The sequence below is a fragment of the Punica granatum genome, chromosome 7 (assembly GCF_007655135.1).
Source record: "Punica granatum isolate Tunisia-2019 chromosome 7, ASM765513v2, whole genome shotgun sequence".
NCBI lineage: Eukaryota > Viridiplantae > Streptophyta > Magnoliopsida > Myrtales > Lythraceae > Punica > Punica granatum.
Window position 1 is genome coordinate 9768430 of NC_045133.1, and position 16571 is coordinate 9785000.

Consider the following 16571-nt stretch of genomic DNA (forward strand, 5'->3'; position numbering starts at 1 on the left):
AATGATTGTGAATGTAGAAAATCATAATGGGATAATTTTATTTTTTAGTGGACGATTCGACTTGATTAAATTAGTCGAGATTTAATTGAGTTTTCAAATACGACCGCAGACACCGAAAAAAAAGTTGACGGTATAATTAACGAAGGGGTTATAGAAATGGGAGCTGCTCAGGGGTATTTTCCCCAAAATAAATAAATAAATGAGAGCTGCTCAGGAGTTGCCACGCGGAAGAAGCCCATTCCCAACCGCCAAAACCGTCAACTCGAATAAATTACGAATCCCTTCTTATTTATTCCTTTTTCCTCCCACCCCGCCTCCCACGTTTCCTTCACGCCATTTCTCCTCCTCCTCTGTCCTTTCCGTCCTCCTCTTCCTCCAATCTCTCTCTCTCTCTCTCTCTCCCACCTCCATTGTCACCACCCTCGCACAGAGAGGAGGGATCAAGGAAATCCGGAACCAATGGAGTCGAATGGAACCATGGCTGCCGAGGGCAGGGGATCCTCCGCCCTGATCTTCCTTGGCACCGGCTGCTCCAGCGCCGTCCCCAACGTAATGTGCCTGATCCAGCCCTCAGATCCGCCCTGCCGCGTCTGTTCTCGGTCCCTCCTCCTCCCCCCCGATCAAAACCCTAATTACAGGTCCCCCTCTGCCTTCGCCTCCCCATCGATCTCGTTATCAGGCTACCTCGCTGAAATTGTTTTTTAGTATTTAGCTTGGGAATTGGTTGTTACTCATTGCCTTGGGCTCAGATCTTTGTAATGCAGAATGTAGATGCAAATTTTGGAGTTTGGGGAACGGATGTTTGTTAATCTTATGTTTTACTGTACTGCGCATTTATTCGCTATTGCCCCCGAACTAAGCTATCGGTAGATGTACGAGGTTTCCCTGGTGGCAGTACCCATACTGTCAAACATTGGGGATTAAATGCTCAAAAGGTAAAATTTTAAGGGCAACATCAGAAGATGAGCTAGATCCTGGGTGATGGGCACTTTTAGTTTGTCAATTTGTTGATTTCTGTAATTCGGATCTTAACTTGTCCTACTTATGGAGTTGTGGAGGTAAGCTAGAAGAAGTCTATCATTCCTCAGAAATAACATTTTTAGTGTTCCTTGTTGACAAGAGGCTAAGCTAGTGGTGCATTCCGAGGAATTATGTCAGCGGGGAAATTTGTAGAAAGAAGAAGAGTTTCGTCTCGACAATTTTGGGTTGCTACCGTTTGTTAGTTTGAGAATTTTGGGTTGTGGACTGCAGGTGCAATACGTCACTTCTCATTGACTACTGCCAGAGCAATGGCAAGCACAGCTATATACTGATTGATGTGGGGAAGACTTTTAGGGAGCAAGTACTTCGATGGTTTACCTTTCATAAGATTCCACATGTAGATTCAGTAAGTTCCTCTCTGTACTTCTCTGTCATATCTAGTTACTTCGTTTGTTCATTGTGCCTGCTAAGATCTGATCAAATGCGGGGATTGGAGAGCGAGGTCTGCAAATGGAGGAGGAAAGAATCAAAGGATATTTCTCTTTTCAAAGTTCATGCTATTGTTCAACGAGAAAGTAACCAAATTTGTCTTCATGCATGTTTTAGTTGTGCCCCACTTTATCATGGTATATTCCAAATTTTTTGTTAAATGAACTCTAGTGTCTGACCTCTGAAGCCGGACTTTGAACAGAAACATGATGTCCATGTTACATATTGATGACATGAACTTTGATATAATCAGTGGTATGTGGCTTTTGACGAAGTAATATCGTGATTTTTATTTGTTCAGTATCCTTCATTCTTTTAGATTCAGTCTGATTGATGGAGCTTCTATTAAGTCATCATTTGCTTTACCACATTAATTCAAGATATTTCCAATATAATCATGCTCTTCATGCATGGAGTTATTTAGGAGGATTTCAAGTATCTCAGTTTCCTAATATTTAGTTGCATCCAATTCTTGGCAATGGAAGCACCCGCGAGAATATTAGAACTAATATTTGTAAAAAATGCAGATAGTCTTGACTCATGAACATGCTGATGCAGTTCTTGGTCTGGATGATATACGTGCTGTGCAACCCTACAGTCCAACAAATGACATTGACCCAACTCCTGTATTCTTGAGTCAGCACTCAATGAACAGGTACCTTTGTACATAGGAGTTCATTGTCAAAAGAACAATACAGTGGACTGTGCTTTTCTCAGATCTCCAAATGGCACCTCTTATAGTGTATGAGGTTTCTGGTAGTATTCAGTGTAAAAGATTGCTCAGACACCATTATTTATGGTAGAACTTCGATTACTGCACCAGATTTTGACTAATGCGCTCGATTTACATATTGTAATGGAATTGCTGCCCTATGAATGAGTCCTTGCCTGAGGCTGCATCCGTTATACTATAATCTTAATGTCCTTGGTATCTTCTAATTGCTTCATTTATCATGAGAATGTCTGATATTCTGAAGTTGATGCTGGGCAAGCAAATTTGCAACTTACAAATTTATACAGAAAATGAAAATAAACAGATAATGTGTGGTGATTACAATTATTATTACAAACTGTTGTAACTTTGTCTTGTGTATTTGTTTGGACAGTATTACTGTCAAATTTCCTTACTTGATCAAGAAGAAACTAAAAGAAGGCCAGGAAGTCAGACGGGTAGCACAGCTTAACTGGAAAGTCGTTGAGGATAACTGTGAGAAACCATTTGTTGCATCAGGCCTGCAATTCATTCCCTTACCAGTAACCTACTGCAAACTTTTGAACTTACATATTAAGAAACTGTATTGTTACATATGGGAGAACTTTGTTGTTCCTGAATTTTGAAAACTATATATCAATGCAGGTGATGCATGGGGAAGATTACGTATGCCTAGGATTTCTCTTTGGTGAAAAATGTAGAGTAGCTTATCTATCTGATGTTTCTCGCATTCCCGCAAGCACAGAGTATGGTAGGTGCCTATCTTTCCTACTGATTTATTGGTACTTGGAGTTTTCTACAGACAGAGAGAGAGAGAGAGAGAGAGAGAGAGATGTATGTGTTGGATTGGTAAAACCTTTAGTCCAGGAATATATGACATTGGTCAGATTAAAAATCTGTAAACACTTGTTGCTTTTGCAGTTATTTCAAAAAGTGGAGCTGGACAGTTGGATCTTCTCATCTTGGACACTCTCTACAGGGTTAGTGAGAAAGAATTATGCCACTTTCCCTCTTTGAAGGCCCATTGGAATGATCGCTTTCAAAAGTTTATAGAGATATGGAATGTCTTGCAACACATCATGTATGATACTACCCATAGTTTGTGGAGATCATCACAACTTCATGAGTACAGTGAAATTACTGTGAAAATTCTTTTCAATTTATTCATTTGTTAAATATTTTGTGAACTTTTGTGCAAGCAACAATGACATTTTATTACTGGAAGATTAGCTGGAATGGTACCGTCAACCAAACATCAGAGTTTTATTCTCCTAGCAGCAAATCACTCCTATAACAGATCAAAATTTGATGATAAGTATTCTAGTGTTGCCGACCAAAATAAAGAAACTTAGCATTGTGCCATCTCCACTTGTGAATGGAGGTTGTGTATTGGCCTAGAATTTCACTTAAGCTTCTAGCAATCAGAAAGAAGGAAAAGTTTTCTTTTGGTTTGTTGCTATTTATCTCGAGTCTTGGAAGTTATAATTTTTTTTTATTGTTTTTTGACTTGCGTGTTTTCCTCCTTGTTACATGTTTGCAGGGTGGATCCCATAATACACACTTCTGCTTTCCTCAGGTTTGTTGTGCTTTTCTCGTTAATTTCATAAAATACCTTTGACTACCTCTCAAACTGTATCTGGGCACATCTCTAGAGTCTAGAAACCGTGAAGAGGTTATGTCCAAAGAGAGCTCTACTTATTGGGATGACCCATGAGTTTGACCACCACATGGACAACGAATTTCTCTCTGAATGGTCGAATAGGTACAATTTTCATGTCTTCCTGATGCACTTGATTGTTTTTAACTGTATATTGGATACGCTAATGACAGAAAGCACATAGGGAGGAAAAAAGAATATGAGGTTATGAACCTTTTTTGTATTTTCACTACAGGGAAGGAATCCCGGTGCAGCTTGCTCGTGATGGCCTGAGGGTCCCTATAGACTTATGACAAATGGACAAGGTAAAGCTGTGTCTTTAGAATCTAAGACTAGTTATTATATGAGATCTAGCATCACGTACAAGCTCTCTGAGAGTCATGTTTATGGCCCATTTGATACGTCCAAATGACAAGGTGATGGAATTGTGTTCACTGGGCCCTGCAATTTAGAAGCATGAGAGGACCTTTCTTCACCCTATCATGTTGAACCTAAACCTTTTAAGACAGATATGGACCCCGCCATGCCAAGCTTAATATTGTCTATTCTGCATGAGGTCCATGATCTACCAGCAGCAGGCTGAGCTTAGTAAGCCCTGGGCTAACTTCTTCTTTAGATGGCTCAGCTTCGTTACCGACCCTTCGCTTAATTGTGTCGTAGATGACCTCCTCATTGGCGTGTTCCCTGGTTCCACAGTCGCTTGTGTATGTTAATAGTTCGCAATTGGGTCACTGCATATTTTACTAACGAATTTGCTAATCCATTGTGGACACAGGTCAGTGAAGAGGAGTTGGGAGTGTTACGCACGGGACACATCATTGTTCATGTCCACTTAATTGTTGTAGAATATTACCGCCGTCTGAATTAGTTACACTAATAGCATTATGTTCTACCAAACAATTCATTACTGAGAATTATGACCAACCTAAAGGTTATGTTGTACCAAACAATTCATTACTGGGGAGTAATGATCAACTCGAAGATTATATTTCTCGAACAAACAGAGAACCTGGCAATCATTTGTTCTCTACTCACTCAGGAGCCGTGGTAAGTCTAGTTAAGTAGTCTGAACCTTGTAACCGAAAAAAGTAGTCCAAACCTAACAAAAGTTTCCATTTTGCCTATATTTATCCTCTTATATACGTCTTTCTTCGTATTTTTTGTTTACATTGTTATATTTTTCTTTGTTCATTTCCATGCCTCATATCATCTTCATATCAGATCTGTTGTCTATTTTTTTTTTCTTTTTTTCCCTTGAGCATGCGAAATTGCTAATCATATTAGATAAGAGTCAAAACTCGAATCAAATGGGTTTTAATATTTTAAAAAGAAAAGCCTATATATATTTCAATCTTTCTTAAATATAGGCAAAACGAAAAATCTTAGAAATTAAAGCACAATACTTTCAAAATTATTTTATATATAGTCAATTTTAACTTCCGTTAATTTTTTCGTTAGAAATATAATTTTTAAATTTTAAAAAATAAAAAATAATTATAAAATGCAAGTTGAGAAAATTGAAGATTAGAAATTAAAGTGAAGGGCCTGAAGAGGAGTTTGGGCTGGCAATGGAGGCCCTCGCCCGTCATCACATCCGGATCTGGTAATTTCTACTAAGAGGAAGGATAAATTTCAATGATGTCGGGTCCGAAGCAGGCGACCATCGCTACGTTGTGACACCTTAGTATCATGCCCTCACTAGCCACTGCTTTCTCCATCTTATTATTTATTTATTTTCCTTTTAATTATCTCTTTATTATATTATTATAATTTTTTTAAAATTTTAAAGAAATTAATGAGAAATTAATGAAAAAATGATGGAAAATAAATTTTAAACAAAAAAAAAACACAATTTGTAGCGAATAAATCAATTTTAACGTACATGTTTAAATTTCTATCAATTTCGTAAGTCCCTCAATGAATTTTTGTAATAGAGAATGGTGAAGAACAGGCTGGCTGCTAAAAGGCTGGGGTATGGTAAACCCTAGCTGTAGGAAGAGATGTAGGTTGCGTTTGGTTTCATAGTAGGATTTTAAAATTAGATTTTGATTTTGAAAAATAGTGATATAAATGGGGTCCACCCTTTGACTTTGTATGAGTTATGTTGTTTTGTTGTGAAAAAAAGTGGTATAAATGGGGCCCACTCTTTGACTTTGTATGAGTTATTTTGTTTTGTAGTGGGTAGAGTTAAGTTAGAATTGTGATTCTAAAATAATATCTTAAAACCAAACAGGTCCGTAAACTTTTGTGTAGTGTTTGTTTGAATGCCTTTTGACCCCTTATGTATCTTAGTACTGATTTGAGGTGTCATCAATAAAGTGAGCACTTCGTATTGAGCGAAAAACACAAAAATTATAAGAGTACAACAAGTCTCACTAATGCTATTAGGATCCAGTAATTTTTTGTCCTAATTCGAGGGTAATATCAAAAGCATGACAATATCTCTCTTTCGACATTAATCCATTATAAAAAATAAATAAATTATCAGGCTTTACCAACAAAAATTGATACAAACAGCTCGACATTTATTTTTTTAATTAAGATCTGGGATTCGAGTCTTGTGAATAGAGAAAATCATTGATTTGGAGAGTTTTACCCTTAATAGGTTGACTCGGCTCAATCTAAATTAGTAGAGATCTACTAGGCTATCAGGTACTAAGGTATGCACTGAAAAAATTATCAAGTTTTGCCATGTCAATTTCTAGTCTATCCATTAATTGGAGAAGGGAGTTTCCTAACATGACTTCGAGTGAGAGTGACATTGCGTCCCATCACCGACAGATGCCACAATGCCTCTAGGCCCCACGCGCATCCGACGCGGAGGAGCGCATGTCCTAGTGACCCGGAGTCACTGTAGTCAAAATAAAAATCATGTACTTTTGTTTTATAAATGGATGTGTGCTAGCCTTTCTATATAATGATGTTCTGTTTTTGGCTAGAGCTAAATTCACACTCCATATGGTTAGAATCATCACTTTTATTGTCCATGGATAAAATTAACCTTTATTTCTCCATAAATAATTTCGTAGGGCCATTTTTTAAGGATAATTTTGTACATTTACCATAAAAAGGGGAGGCTCTAGCCATATGGAGTGTGGATTTAACCCACCTTTTTTTAAGAAAAAGGATAGTTTTGGTCTTTAATCTTTCAAATTTCTCTAATTTTTCTAAATCTTTATCTTTTGTTATTTTCGCAATCAACCTTTGGCTTTTTGCTAGTTTAGTTTTGGACGTCCCTTTATATCATAAAAAACACATTTTTCGATCAAAAAAATAATTTTTAAATATTAATTAAAATTGTGAAATCTTTAAAAACTTTTATAGAAAGGGAAGAACGGGGGGGGGGGGGGGGGGGGGGGGGGGGGGGGGGGGGGGGGGGGGTTTTGTGGGAATGTGGAGACTTTGTCCAAAACAAAGAAAGACCAAGGCTTTGTCGAGATTATGTCAGAGCTTGTCATGGTCCATTCTCTCACAATAAAACTCCAAAATTCAGTAAAATTATTGACAATTCCATATCAAAAAAATAGTAAAAGACATTGGGATATATTTAGCTCGAATAAGGATCCAATTACTTATATATTCTCTTAAAATTTAAGATTTTTTTTCTTGGAAAATTATGAAGACTAAAAAATTCAGTATCCGCAATTCCAAAATTAGTTGGTCGACTCACATGTCATGCTAATGGCTCTTGTTGCGGTCATGAAAATAAAACTAGAAAAATGAAACCAATCATATATATCAAGGACAAGGCATTATTATCTAGAGAAAATCAGAAATATTTAATTAATTTATTCTCCTGGTCCTGTAAAGCCTTGAAGTCATGAGAGAGAGCTCTAGAAGCCGTCACTTTTTTCGGTAGATAAATAGGGTTAACGTCCAGAAGAAACTTTAAATAATATCATAACAAATCATGGAAATACATAGTTAATTCTGTCGGTTACGATATGAACCAAATACAAACATTCTTAATTCATGGGTAAGAACGTGTCACTACACTATCTCCTCTTTCTAAATAGTTCATTAAACTAATATAATATATCACTTTCCTGCCTTAGTTCGGTTTGGTAGAATCATTACATACGTATAGTATCCTAATTCAAAAGGGCCGAAGTGAAGCCAAAGACGCCATATAAGACCACGACCACGAAGAATAACTAGAAGAATCGACCAAACTTAACGACTTTGACTGACCAATAACTTTTCAAACCATAGCAATCACTCCCCTCGATTACGTCTACTTCCTCTTGCTTTCCCTGCTCCTCCACCTTGAAGAAGAACTGCCAGAGATAATCGAAAAAAGGATCGACAAGGGGATAAGAGAATGGCGTGTTTCGTGCCTTTTAACAACAGAAACTTAGACGTGAGCTTCTTCGTGTTTCGGCCGACTCTTGTCATCGTCGATGAATTTTTCGATGCTCTCAAACGCTTCTCTGCGTGCACCGAGAGTCTCGGTTGTGTCCAGAGCTCTATATTTACAAGCATCCATGGAAATATGGTGAGTATATTGGCCCTTTCCTTATTCTTCCTCCCTCTTTCTAATTATAGATCTTTAAGCCGGATTTGTCTATTGGGAACTTAATTTTCAATATTTTTTATTTCTTCGTGATCAACCTAACAAAATATATCTTTCACCGATCGATTTCCCGAGATCTCCTTTAAGCCAGCAAGTTTGTTTAAACTGCATGCATCGTCAACCACTTTATAATTCTTTACAGATCATATGGTATGGAGCATGGATGAAGAAATCCAGTGAAAACAAGGAGTCACTAAATGCTACACTTGTAAGTTTCTCTTTAACCAACTCGGGTAGTTGAAAAGCCCTAATTTTCAGTCCGTATTGTTGACGCCATGATTTTCCTACACGATTGATATATATGTTGTTAACCAAAAACATATCCCACGGATTATTTTGTTTATATACATCTGAATGATAAAAGAAATTCATAGTTACCGATGTCATTTTTCGATTGCAGCTATCCATGCTGAAGAGCACATCGAGCATGGCCGTTATTGTTGAGCACAGCTTCTTCAACCCATATGCGGGTGAGTCCCGGGATGGCTCGTCGGCTGCCAAGTTCTTCACTGGCGACATCATCTCTGTGAATGCAGCTGAGTCCATTGCTGCCGATTCTTACCCTGACGAATCCAGGAGTGACGACCTGTCTTTTGCCTGCTTGGCAATCTTCAAGTCTCAGTTCTCCAAGACTGAGGGCGTTAAGTCGGGGGCGTGCCTTAGGTCGCAGAGCAGGCCCAGGGTAGCGTGCCTGTACATATGGAAATCACTGCACTGTTGTTACTCTTGCATTCTGAGCACGGACTACCGGAGGTCGATGATTCCATACTGCGACCAGCTCTCGATTGAGGTCAAGTACGATCTATTTAGGGTTGTGTTTGTGAGCACGGAGATTGGGTCGGGAAAGTATAATGATCAGTTGTATTATGCGGCTCATGATAGAGTGTTAGGGCATGGAGATGAAGAAAGCAATGAAAGGGGAGCCATGCAAATTTAATTGGGAGTGAGAGTGAGAGGGGATTTTAATTTGAAGTGAATATTAGTTACAAATTAGTTATAAGAGAATGAACGGAAGGAAAAGAGAAAGATGAAAGGTTAGTCTAAATTACTGAATCATTAAGCTAAAAATCATTTGATGAGTAAGTGTGTGTTTATTTGGATTTAATTGCAAGTGCTGAAAATTTAGGATCTTAATAAAATAAGTGCTTAATTGATTTAGTAGAAAGTGTTTGTTTTAGTGAAAATTATTAGGGCTGAAATTATTTATACATGATTACCTAATATTTTAATTTGTTTCCACTTTTGCCCCTAATATGATATCTTAAGGGGAAAAAAAAAAGAGGATCGAGAGATAAGGTTTGCACGGAGAGGCAGAGAGGCGGTGGTGGCCTAGATTCTGACCACCATTGCCCTTAATTGTCCCCCCCCGGTCGTCGAAATCAGAGAGAGAGGAATTCTAGACGGTGATGGTCTCTATTCCGGTCACCATTGCTTAGCCGGGGTAGCACACGACCTTTGACGTTGCTGGTGACCTCGATTACAATGGTGGTGGCCAGGATCGGGGCCACCACCCCATTGCCATTAATCACTCTCTGAGCACAAATCGAAATGGGACCAAATTGAAAAGTTCGAAAACTTTAGGAGCATCACTGCAAATATTAGAAAAGTACCCCTAGCTAAGTGAATTAAGTCATAAATAAGGATAAATTTTTTTATTTAAGTAGTCAGAGTAGTTTTTAACTTAACTTAATCAATTAAGTCGTTTTAAGTTGCATTTATCAAATAAATTGAGCTTAATTTAGGTTATCAAACAAGCTCTTTAAGTGAAAATTTTGACTTAATGAAATAAGTCATTTTCCATTTATTGATATCATTAACCCCTAATAAAATATTTTCTCATTCTTATCATTCTTTTCCTCTTCTTATGCATTTCTTTTTACAATTATTAAGTGCTTAATTTTTAAGCACTTAATTTACCAAATGTTACTAACTAAATTCCCTTATTTGTTCCCACCAATAGTGATACCGTCAATGACATATATCCATTTTTCTAAAGAAGCACCCAATATATAATTTACAACCACAAGGAGGTGGTTCAATCGCAAATTGAGATCCCATTGATTAAACTTTATCTATAGTGCTAGGGTTTGAAATTGAAATTTATTCGAAGCACCTCATGGCCAAGATTAAGCTGAGGCCCAAATAAGATTAGTCTCAAGTAATAAGCTAATAATATACGTGGTTTCATAAAAAAAATACTATATGAGATGCAAGTAAATTACTTGGTGTGAATTATTTTACTTGAAAAGAAAAACACAAGTAATTTACTTGGAGGTTCCATACCTTTACGTATAAACCCCCTATATTGCAGGCAAACCCATTATCGTATCTCTTATGTCTCTACGGTGCAATCATTTTAAAAATGATTGTATCAAGCATACCTTAAATTACTTAAAATTGTATTAAAGTATTTCAATATTAAGTAAATTACACGTATTTTGAGTAAGTCGGGCATATTCTAAAATATTAGTTGGTGTATTAAAGCATTTCAATATTAGTTGGGTATATTATTTATTTTCTTAGCAAAGTACTTATATTTTGAAGTAAATTACATGGATTTTAAATGAATTTTACATATAATCTTAGTAAATTACATTAATTTTAAGGGAACTGTATTTAAGTGCACCATAATACTATTTTTTGTTATTACACCATAGAATTTTTCCCTTAGGTCCATGTGTACCCCAGTAATTCGAAAAAATATTTCCTTATTAATTATCGAAGGATTAATTCGAATTTTTAACTTAATCAATTAACCAAGGAAATTAGTTGGTAATATCCGATATCAGAACTTGTTAAATAACATAATATCCATTCCTCACAAGAAAGTTCTTCTCGGTGTCTCGCATTGATTATAAAGTTTCCAATATTCTATTACTAAGAAACTACTCGATTCCACATAAAATGCATTCAAGTTTCAATTATTTTATTTTTGTTTTGACACACTAAAATGTGTCTCTCTCCATAGCCTTTTTTTTGCTAATCTATAATAGCGTTTGATTCACTCAAAATACAACTTTTTTTTTTAATGATCAAGTCTTCGAATTAATTGGCACATGTAAATCAAACTCACATTTAAGCTCATAACTTGCTTCGAATTGTGAAAAGAGAGATATGTACTCAAAAGTTGGTCCAACACTACACGGAGGCTGCAGACCTAACTCCTTAAGACCTATTCCGCTAGAAATGTTCTGTGAAAACTTTCCGGCACATGCGTGTGGCGGTTAAATTGTCAGGCGTGCCAAGGCGCAGTCCCTAGGTAGTGAGATGGTGAAACCACTAGCCATCCTCACCGGTCTAATGCGTAGCACCTCGGTCCCTGAGGTCCGAAGGATTAGCCGGCGGCTAGGTTTCCTTGGAGATGAGTAGGTCGGGGAGCTTTATGATTGGATGAGTTGCAAATGATGTCGCGGCCACGAGGGAAAGACTGCTTTGGTTCTCCTAATGTATGCGTGATTGTGTAGCTCGACTCGTAGAAGGAGACGGCCCGAAAGCCGGCCTCGAAGCTTGTTGTTCATGGTCCAAGGAGGCCCGTGAACTAGCTAGTTTCGGCTGCAGATAGCCGAGAGAATTTAGCCGAAGGCTTGAACCTTAGCTTGGTAAATATCTTGACCCGGAAGTCAAGATTAGTTGTGGTAGTTGACAGATCGGTGGTAGGTGACCTCGGAAGGTCGATAGGGTTGCTCCGAAAAGCGATTTAGTGCACGGTATGTAAAGGTGCGGAAAAAAAATATTGAAGATGCAGTGCGATAAAAGTAAGGATATAAAAGATAAGTGTATTTGATTGATGTACCGAAATGGATATTACAATAAAGAAACTTGACTTACATAGGCTAAGCATGAGTGCCTCCCCAAGACAGCAAAAATCAAGAAATAAACGACTAAACTTAGTAACTAGGTAATCTAAGACTATGTCAAAATAATGTCTAGTTATTCAGATATTTAATAACCTAATATAGAGATTAATTATCAAAAGTAGGACATAGCAAATTTGGGAGATGTCACCATTACTCTCTCCTTTCCATGGACGTCGATTGCCTTCGATGCATGGATGTCTTCCAAATATTGGGCATCCTCTAGTAACATATAAATGTATCTTGCATGGAAAGGAAAAGCAAGACCATCTCGCAAGTAAACATCCCAAATATAAGCTCAATAGAATGTTCTCTTCCAAATGAAGCTACGTCTAGGTTCGTCTATGTGTCGAACAAGGAAACAAAACAGAAATTTCCTTCTTTGAGCCGCTAAACTCCTTAAGGTTGTTTGGGTCGAGTATTGCCACATATTCAGGTTGGGTCGTGTCTCAAAATTCAATTATGGGCTATTCTCCTTGCTTGGGCTAATCTCATAGGCTTCTCTTGATCCATGATACATCTTGCTCCACATTTATCTCGAAGTGCAAAAAATGAGTGTAAATAGGGCCCTACTAAATAAAATTAACAAAAGCATATTTTGTTAATGACTTGGAGGAATGCCTCGCACTCGAAAAAAAATTGGGGCCTCAAGGAGTTGAAATAAGAGGCATGACACTTGGAGGATGCTCAATTCATTATAGGAGCCCAACGCTGAGGAGAGAGGCCTAGTAAAGAAAGAGGAATACCAACGGCCCAACAAGGAGGAAAGCCCAAGAACATGGTTTTGGGCGGAAAGCTGAGTTGGATTTGATTCGCAATCAGTCATAAGCCCAGGCAAGATCCGACTCGATGCTTACAGCAATGATCAAATTGGTCTGCCGAAAATAAAAACATGATGGCTGGAGCTTAGGATGACAAGATCCAAATCGAAATCGAAGCAAATCCGGCACGAAGACATGAAATGGGGGTTGTGATTGACAAGGTGGCTTTCCATAATAATTAAATTCTATTTGATTAGTTTTATTCAAGTTACGATAGGATTCTTGAATAAGTGAATTTTGCCCATATTCTTTTTCGGTTACAAAGGAGATCTATGGGTTAGTATAAGAATATAAAAATCTAAATTCTTAAATGAATGAGTACAGGTGGTCCCACTAACGAAGATTCAATTTAGAATCTCTTAGTTCCTAAACAAGGACGTGTACCACTGTATTGCACTCCGTTTCCTCAATTTTACCCATAATTTTAGGTATGTTTCATTTGTTTGCCACTTTATTACATTAGATGTTTCCAACTTTTGGCATTTTGGGCGATATTGAAATGGCCTATAAATACTAAGTTGGACTTCATTTGTAAGGACTTCATGTTGCGTAGCGATCGACCCTCCAACATAGTCGTGGTCTCGTCGAACTCGCTATGCTGACTACCGATTGGCCAAGCTAGCCACTCTTCAAGTGGTCAATTGGCCGTCCATATCCCTCCAATTATTGTTGAAAATCACAAAACTAAAAGAGTGGCAAAATACCTAAGTGGCCAAATCCTCGAATCATATCCTAATGCTCTACACATGGGCATTTAAGCTCAGCCGCCGGATAACTCTACGAACCTTGGGGGTCATGGAGCTACGCGTTTTCTAGGCGAATCTAACCTGTGTTTCCCGGACAAGTTTTGCAGGGATAGCTCCCTGGTATACCTGGAGGAACCACCTCTTGTTTGTATACATGGAAGCCAGACTTGGATCCCAAGACTTTGTGAGGGTAAACAATACAGTACCTCATCTTTTTGGTGTATTTATTTACTTATTGAAACTGATCTCATTGGAATGTTGATCTGGCCCTGACCTGATACCCCCAATTTATTTTGAGTATTTATAACAAATGGAGGATAATGTATCAGGTCGTTTATGAATGCTTATTTTTATTTTCCAGAAATTGAATCCAAGCTTTTTCATTTTCTTCGGTGCGCAACACCTAGTATTTGGAAGTTTAATGGGTCCCAACTAGTTTAGATCTGAGTCAGGTCGACATACTTAATGATAAAGTTTCTGATTGTGAATTTTCTCCATTCACAATACTTGAGAACTCGAGATCTTGCTTAAGGATAATATGTCATGAACCACCTAAACCAACTCATGTTGGTCAACTTTTTTTTTTTTCATTCATTTTTGAAACGGTCTTAATGTAAGGATCCAAGATTTTTTTTTTTTCCATACAGCATCCATCTAGAGAATCCTAATCTTATTATATATTTTCTAAAAGCCCCAGTTGGGAGGGACACCGTCGTGTTAGGGCTCCCAAGTTCCAGCTCAAATGGTTGTTGCGGGCTCACTAGCCACCATTGCCCGAGCAAGGTTACTGTGACTTGCTAGGCTATAGTGGTCAGCAGGTGAGTCAGCGCTGCCCCTATTATTGCCTTAGTCTCTCTTTGAAGAGAGGGAAGGTGGGCGGGGATTTAAAAAATAACCGAGAGCTAAGGGCCGCTAGGGCCATGAGTACTCTCTCGGAATAGAGAGAGAAGGCTTAATGAGCAAAGCTGATGGGAGTGATGAGCACAAGGCTCTGTTAGTAGGAGCCAAAAGATTTACACAGGTGGAGGGCGTTGAATTTCACGAAACCTTTGCACTGGTCACAAAACTCGTTACAGTTCGGTGCTTGTGGACAGTTACAATAGCTAATGGCTAGGAAATTCATTAAATGGACGTCAACAATGCCTTTATACAATGTGACCTGAAAGAGAGAGTTTATGTGCAGCTACCTCCTGGTTTGACTCCATTCGGGCCAGGCAATCTCTATATGCTGCAGAAGTCGTTGTATGGTCTCAGACAGGCGTAACAGAATTGGTTGTCAAAATTTGCCACCATATTATTGAGGTACGATTTAAACAATGTGGTGTTGATCACTCGCTGTTTACTTTCTCCATAGGCAATATATTTCTTGTGGTCCTCGTGTATGTTGATAACTTAATCATTGCGACAATAATTCCGGTCATCGTGCATTATTCAAATCTTATCTTGATCGCTGCTTCCGTATCAAAGACATGGATTCTCTTAAATATTTTCTAGGGATAGAAGTCACCCGGATGAATTCTGGACTTTATCTCGGTTAACACCAATACACTCTGGATATACTGTCTGAGTGTGGAATGTTGGGGTAGTGGCCTTCAGTTTTTTTTCCCATGGAGCAGCAACACAAACTATCTTCTGCTTCAAGTTCACTACTCGATGATCCAGGAAGCTACTGAAGATTAGTTGATCGTCTCATATATTTAACAATTATGAGGCCGGAGCTCAGCTAATCTTTCATATTCTAGCGCAACTCTTGCAAAATCCGCACCAAGATCACTAGGATGCCGTCACGAGGGTACTCTGATATCTTAAACAGTCTTCGGGCCAAAGAATCTTTCTCCGGCCGAATTCTATGGAACTTTTGGCTTTTTGCAACTTGAACTGGGCCAATTATCCAATGACTTGACGATCCATTACTAGTTATTTCATCACCCTTGGCAGATGTCCAATTTCATGAAAAATGAAGAAGCATACTGCAGTGTCTCGATCGTCAGCTAAAGTAGAATATCGGGCTATGGCGTCAACATTTAGCAAAATTATATTGCTTCGTAACTTGCTTTCCTCTTTAGGAGTATATAATTTCCTCAACCTACTCGGCTCTATTGTGATAATCAAGAAGCACTCCACATTACTGGAAACCCAGTGTACCACGAGCGTACGAACATATTAAGATAAACTGCCACTTTGTTCGTGAGCATATTAAGTTAGGCCTCATTGGTACTGTCCACATCTCAACCAAGCTACAACTAGCATATATATTCACTAAAACATTAGGTCGGGATCAGTTTCAGTTTCTTCTAAAAAAATCGGGAATTTGGAATCCTCATTCTCCACTTGACGGGGAGCATTACCAGATATGTATATTATGTATATTAAGAATTTATTAAGTATTCTTGGTGGCTTTGAACAATTAGCATTAACTAGGATTATTGTCTTACTTTCATAGTTTTTCCTTCCTAGTGAGGCCTTGTAATCGTTCCTATCAATGTACAGATCAATTGATTCAAATCAATACAATTCAGCCCTTTGAGGTCGAAACCGACTTTTAGATCAATCACACAGTTGCATCCAACTCTTATCAACATGCAGTCCATTCCACATGTATCCTATGGTCCACGATGCTGGCTCTTCGATGTTGCATGAATGACCTTCAATGCAAAAGGGGAGATCGAAAACGTTTCTCGAGTTCTCTCTCCTATGAGAGGTTGTGTATATGAGGCATAAGAGAAGATATTACTAAA

General features: G+C 38.1%; 2 protein-coding genes across 2 annotated transcripts; both read left to right on the forward strand.

The window, feature by feature from the left end:
* The first annotated feature begins 294 nt into the window (after nucleotides 1-294).
* LOC116215721 (putative hydrolase C777.06c) lies at nucleotides 295-4963 on the forward strand. The gene is made up of 10 exons (XM_031551555.1): nucleotides 295-638; nucleotides 1252-1387; nucleotides 1998-2125; nucleotides 2577-2724; nucleotides 2828-2933; nucleotides 3104-3162; nucleotides 3723-3758; nucleotides 3835-3944; nucleotides 4075-4144; nucleotides 4615-4963. Exons 1-9 carry the CDS (start codon nucleotides 460-462, stop codon nucleotides 4130-4132), a joined length of 960 nt encoding a protein of 319 aa, XP_031407415.1. The 5' UTR covers nucleotides 295-459; the 3' UTR covers nucleotides 4133-4144; nucleotides 4615-4963.
* A 3036-nt stretch (nucleotides 4964-7999) lies between these two features.
* Nucleotides 8000-9566, forward strand: LOC116213257. The gene is made up of 3 exons (XM_031548128.1): nucleotides 8000-8334; nucleotides 8555-8620; nucleotides 8813-9566. Exons 1-3 carry the CDS (start codon nucleotides 8161-8163, stop codon nucleotides 9347-9349), a joined length of 777 nt encoding a protein of 258 aa, XP_031403988.1. The 5' UTR covers nucleotides 8000-8160; the 3' UTR covers nucleotides 9350-9566.
* Nucleotides 9567-16571: the final 7005 nt, after the last annotated feature.

Bases quoted from the DNA above. Each gene is read 5' to 3' on its own strand.
- LOC116215721 (XM_031551555.1), top strand. From the start codon at position 460: ATGGAGTCGAATGGAACCATGGCTGCCGAGGGCAGGGGATCCTCCGCC. The intron at 3,759-3,834 runs GTTTGTTGTGCT...GCACATCTCTAG, and splicing joins CACACTTCTGCTTTCCTCAG to AGTCTAGAAACCGTGAAGAG. The intron at 3,945-4,074 runs GTACAATTTTCA...TTTTCACTACAG, and splicing joins CTCTCTGAATGGTCGAATAG to GGAAGGAATCCCGGTGCAGC.
- LOC116213257 (XM_031548128.1), top strand. From the start codon at position 8,161: ATGGCGTGTTTCGTGCCTTTTAACAACAGAAACTTAGACGTGAGCTTC. The intron at 8,335-8,554 runs GTGAGTATATTG...AATTCTTTACAG, and splicing joins CAAGCATCCATGGAAATATG to ATCATATGGTATGGAGCATG. The intron at 8,621-8,812 runs GTAAGTTTCTCT...TTTCGATTGCAG, and splicing joins AGTCACTAAATGCTACACTT to CTATCCATGCTGAAGAGCAC.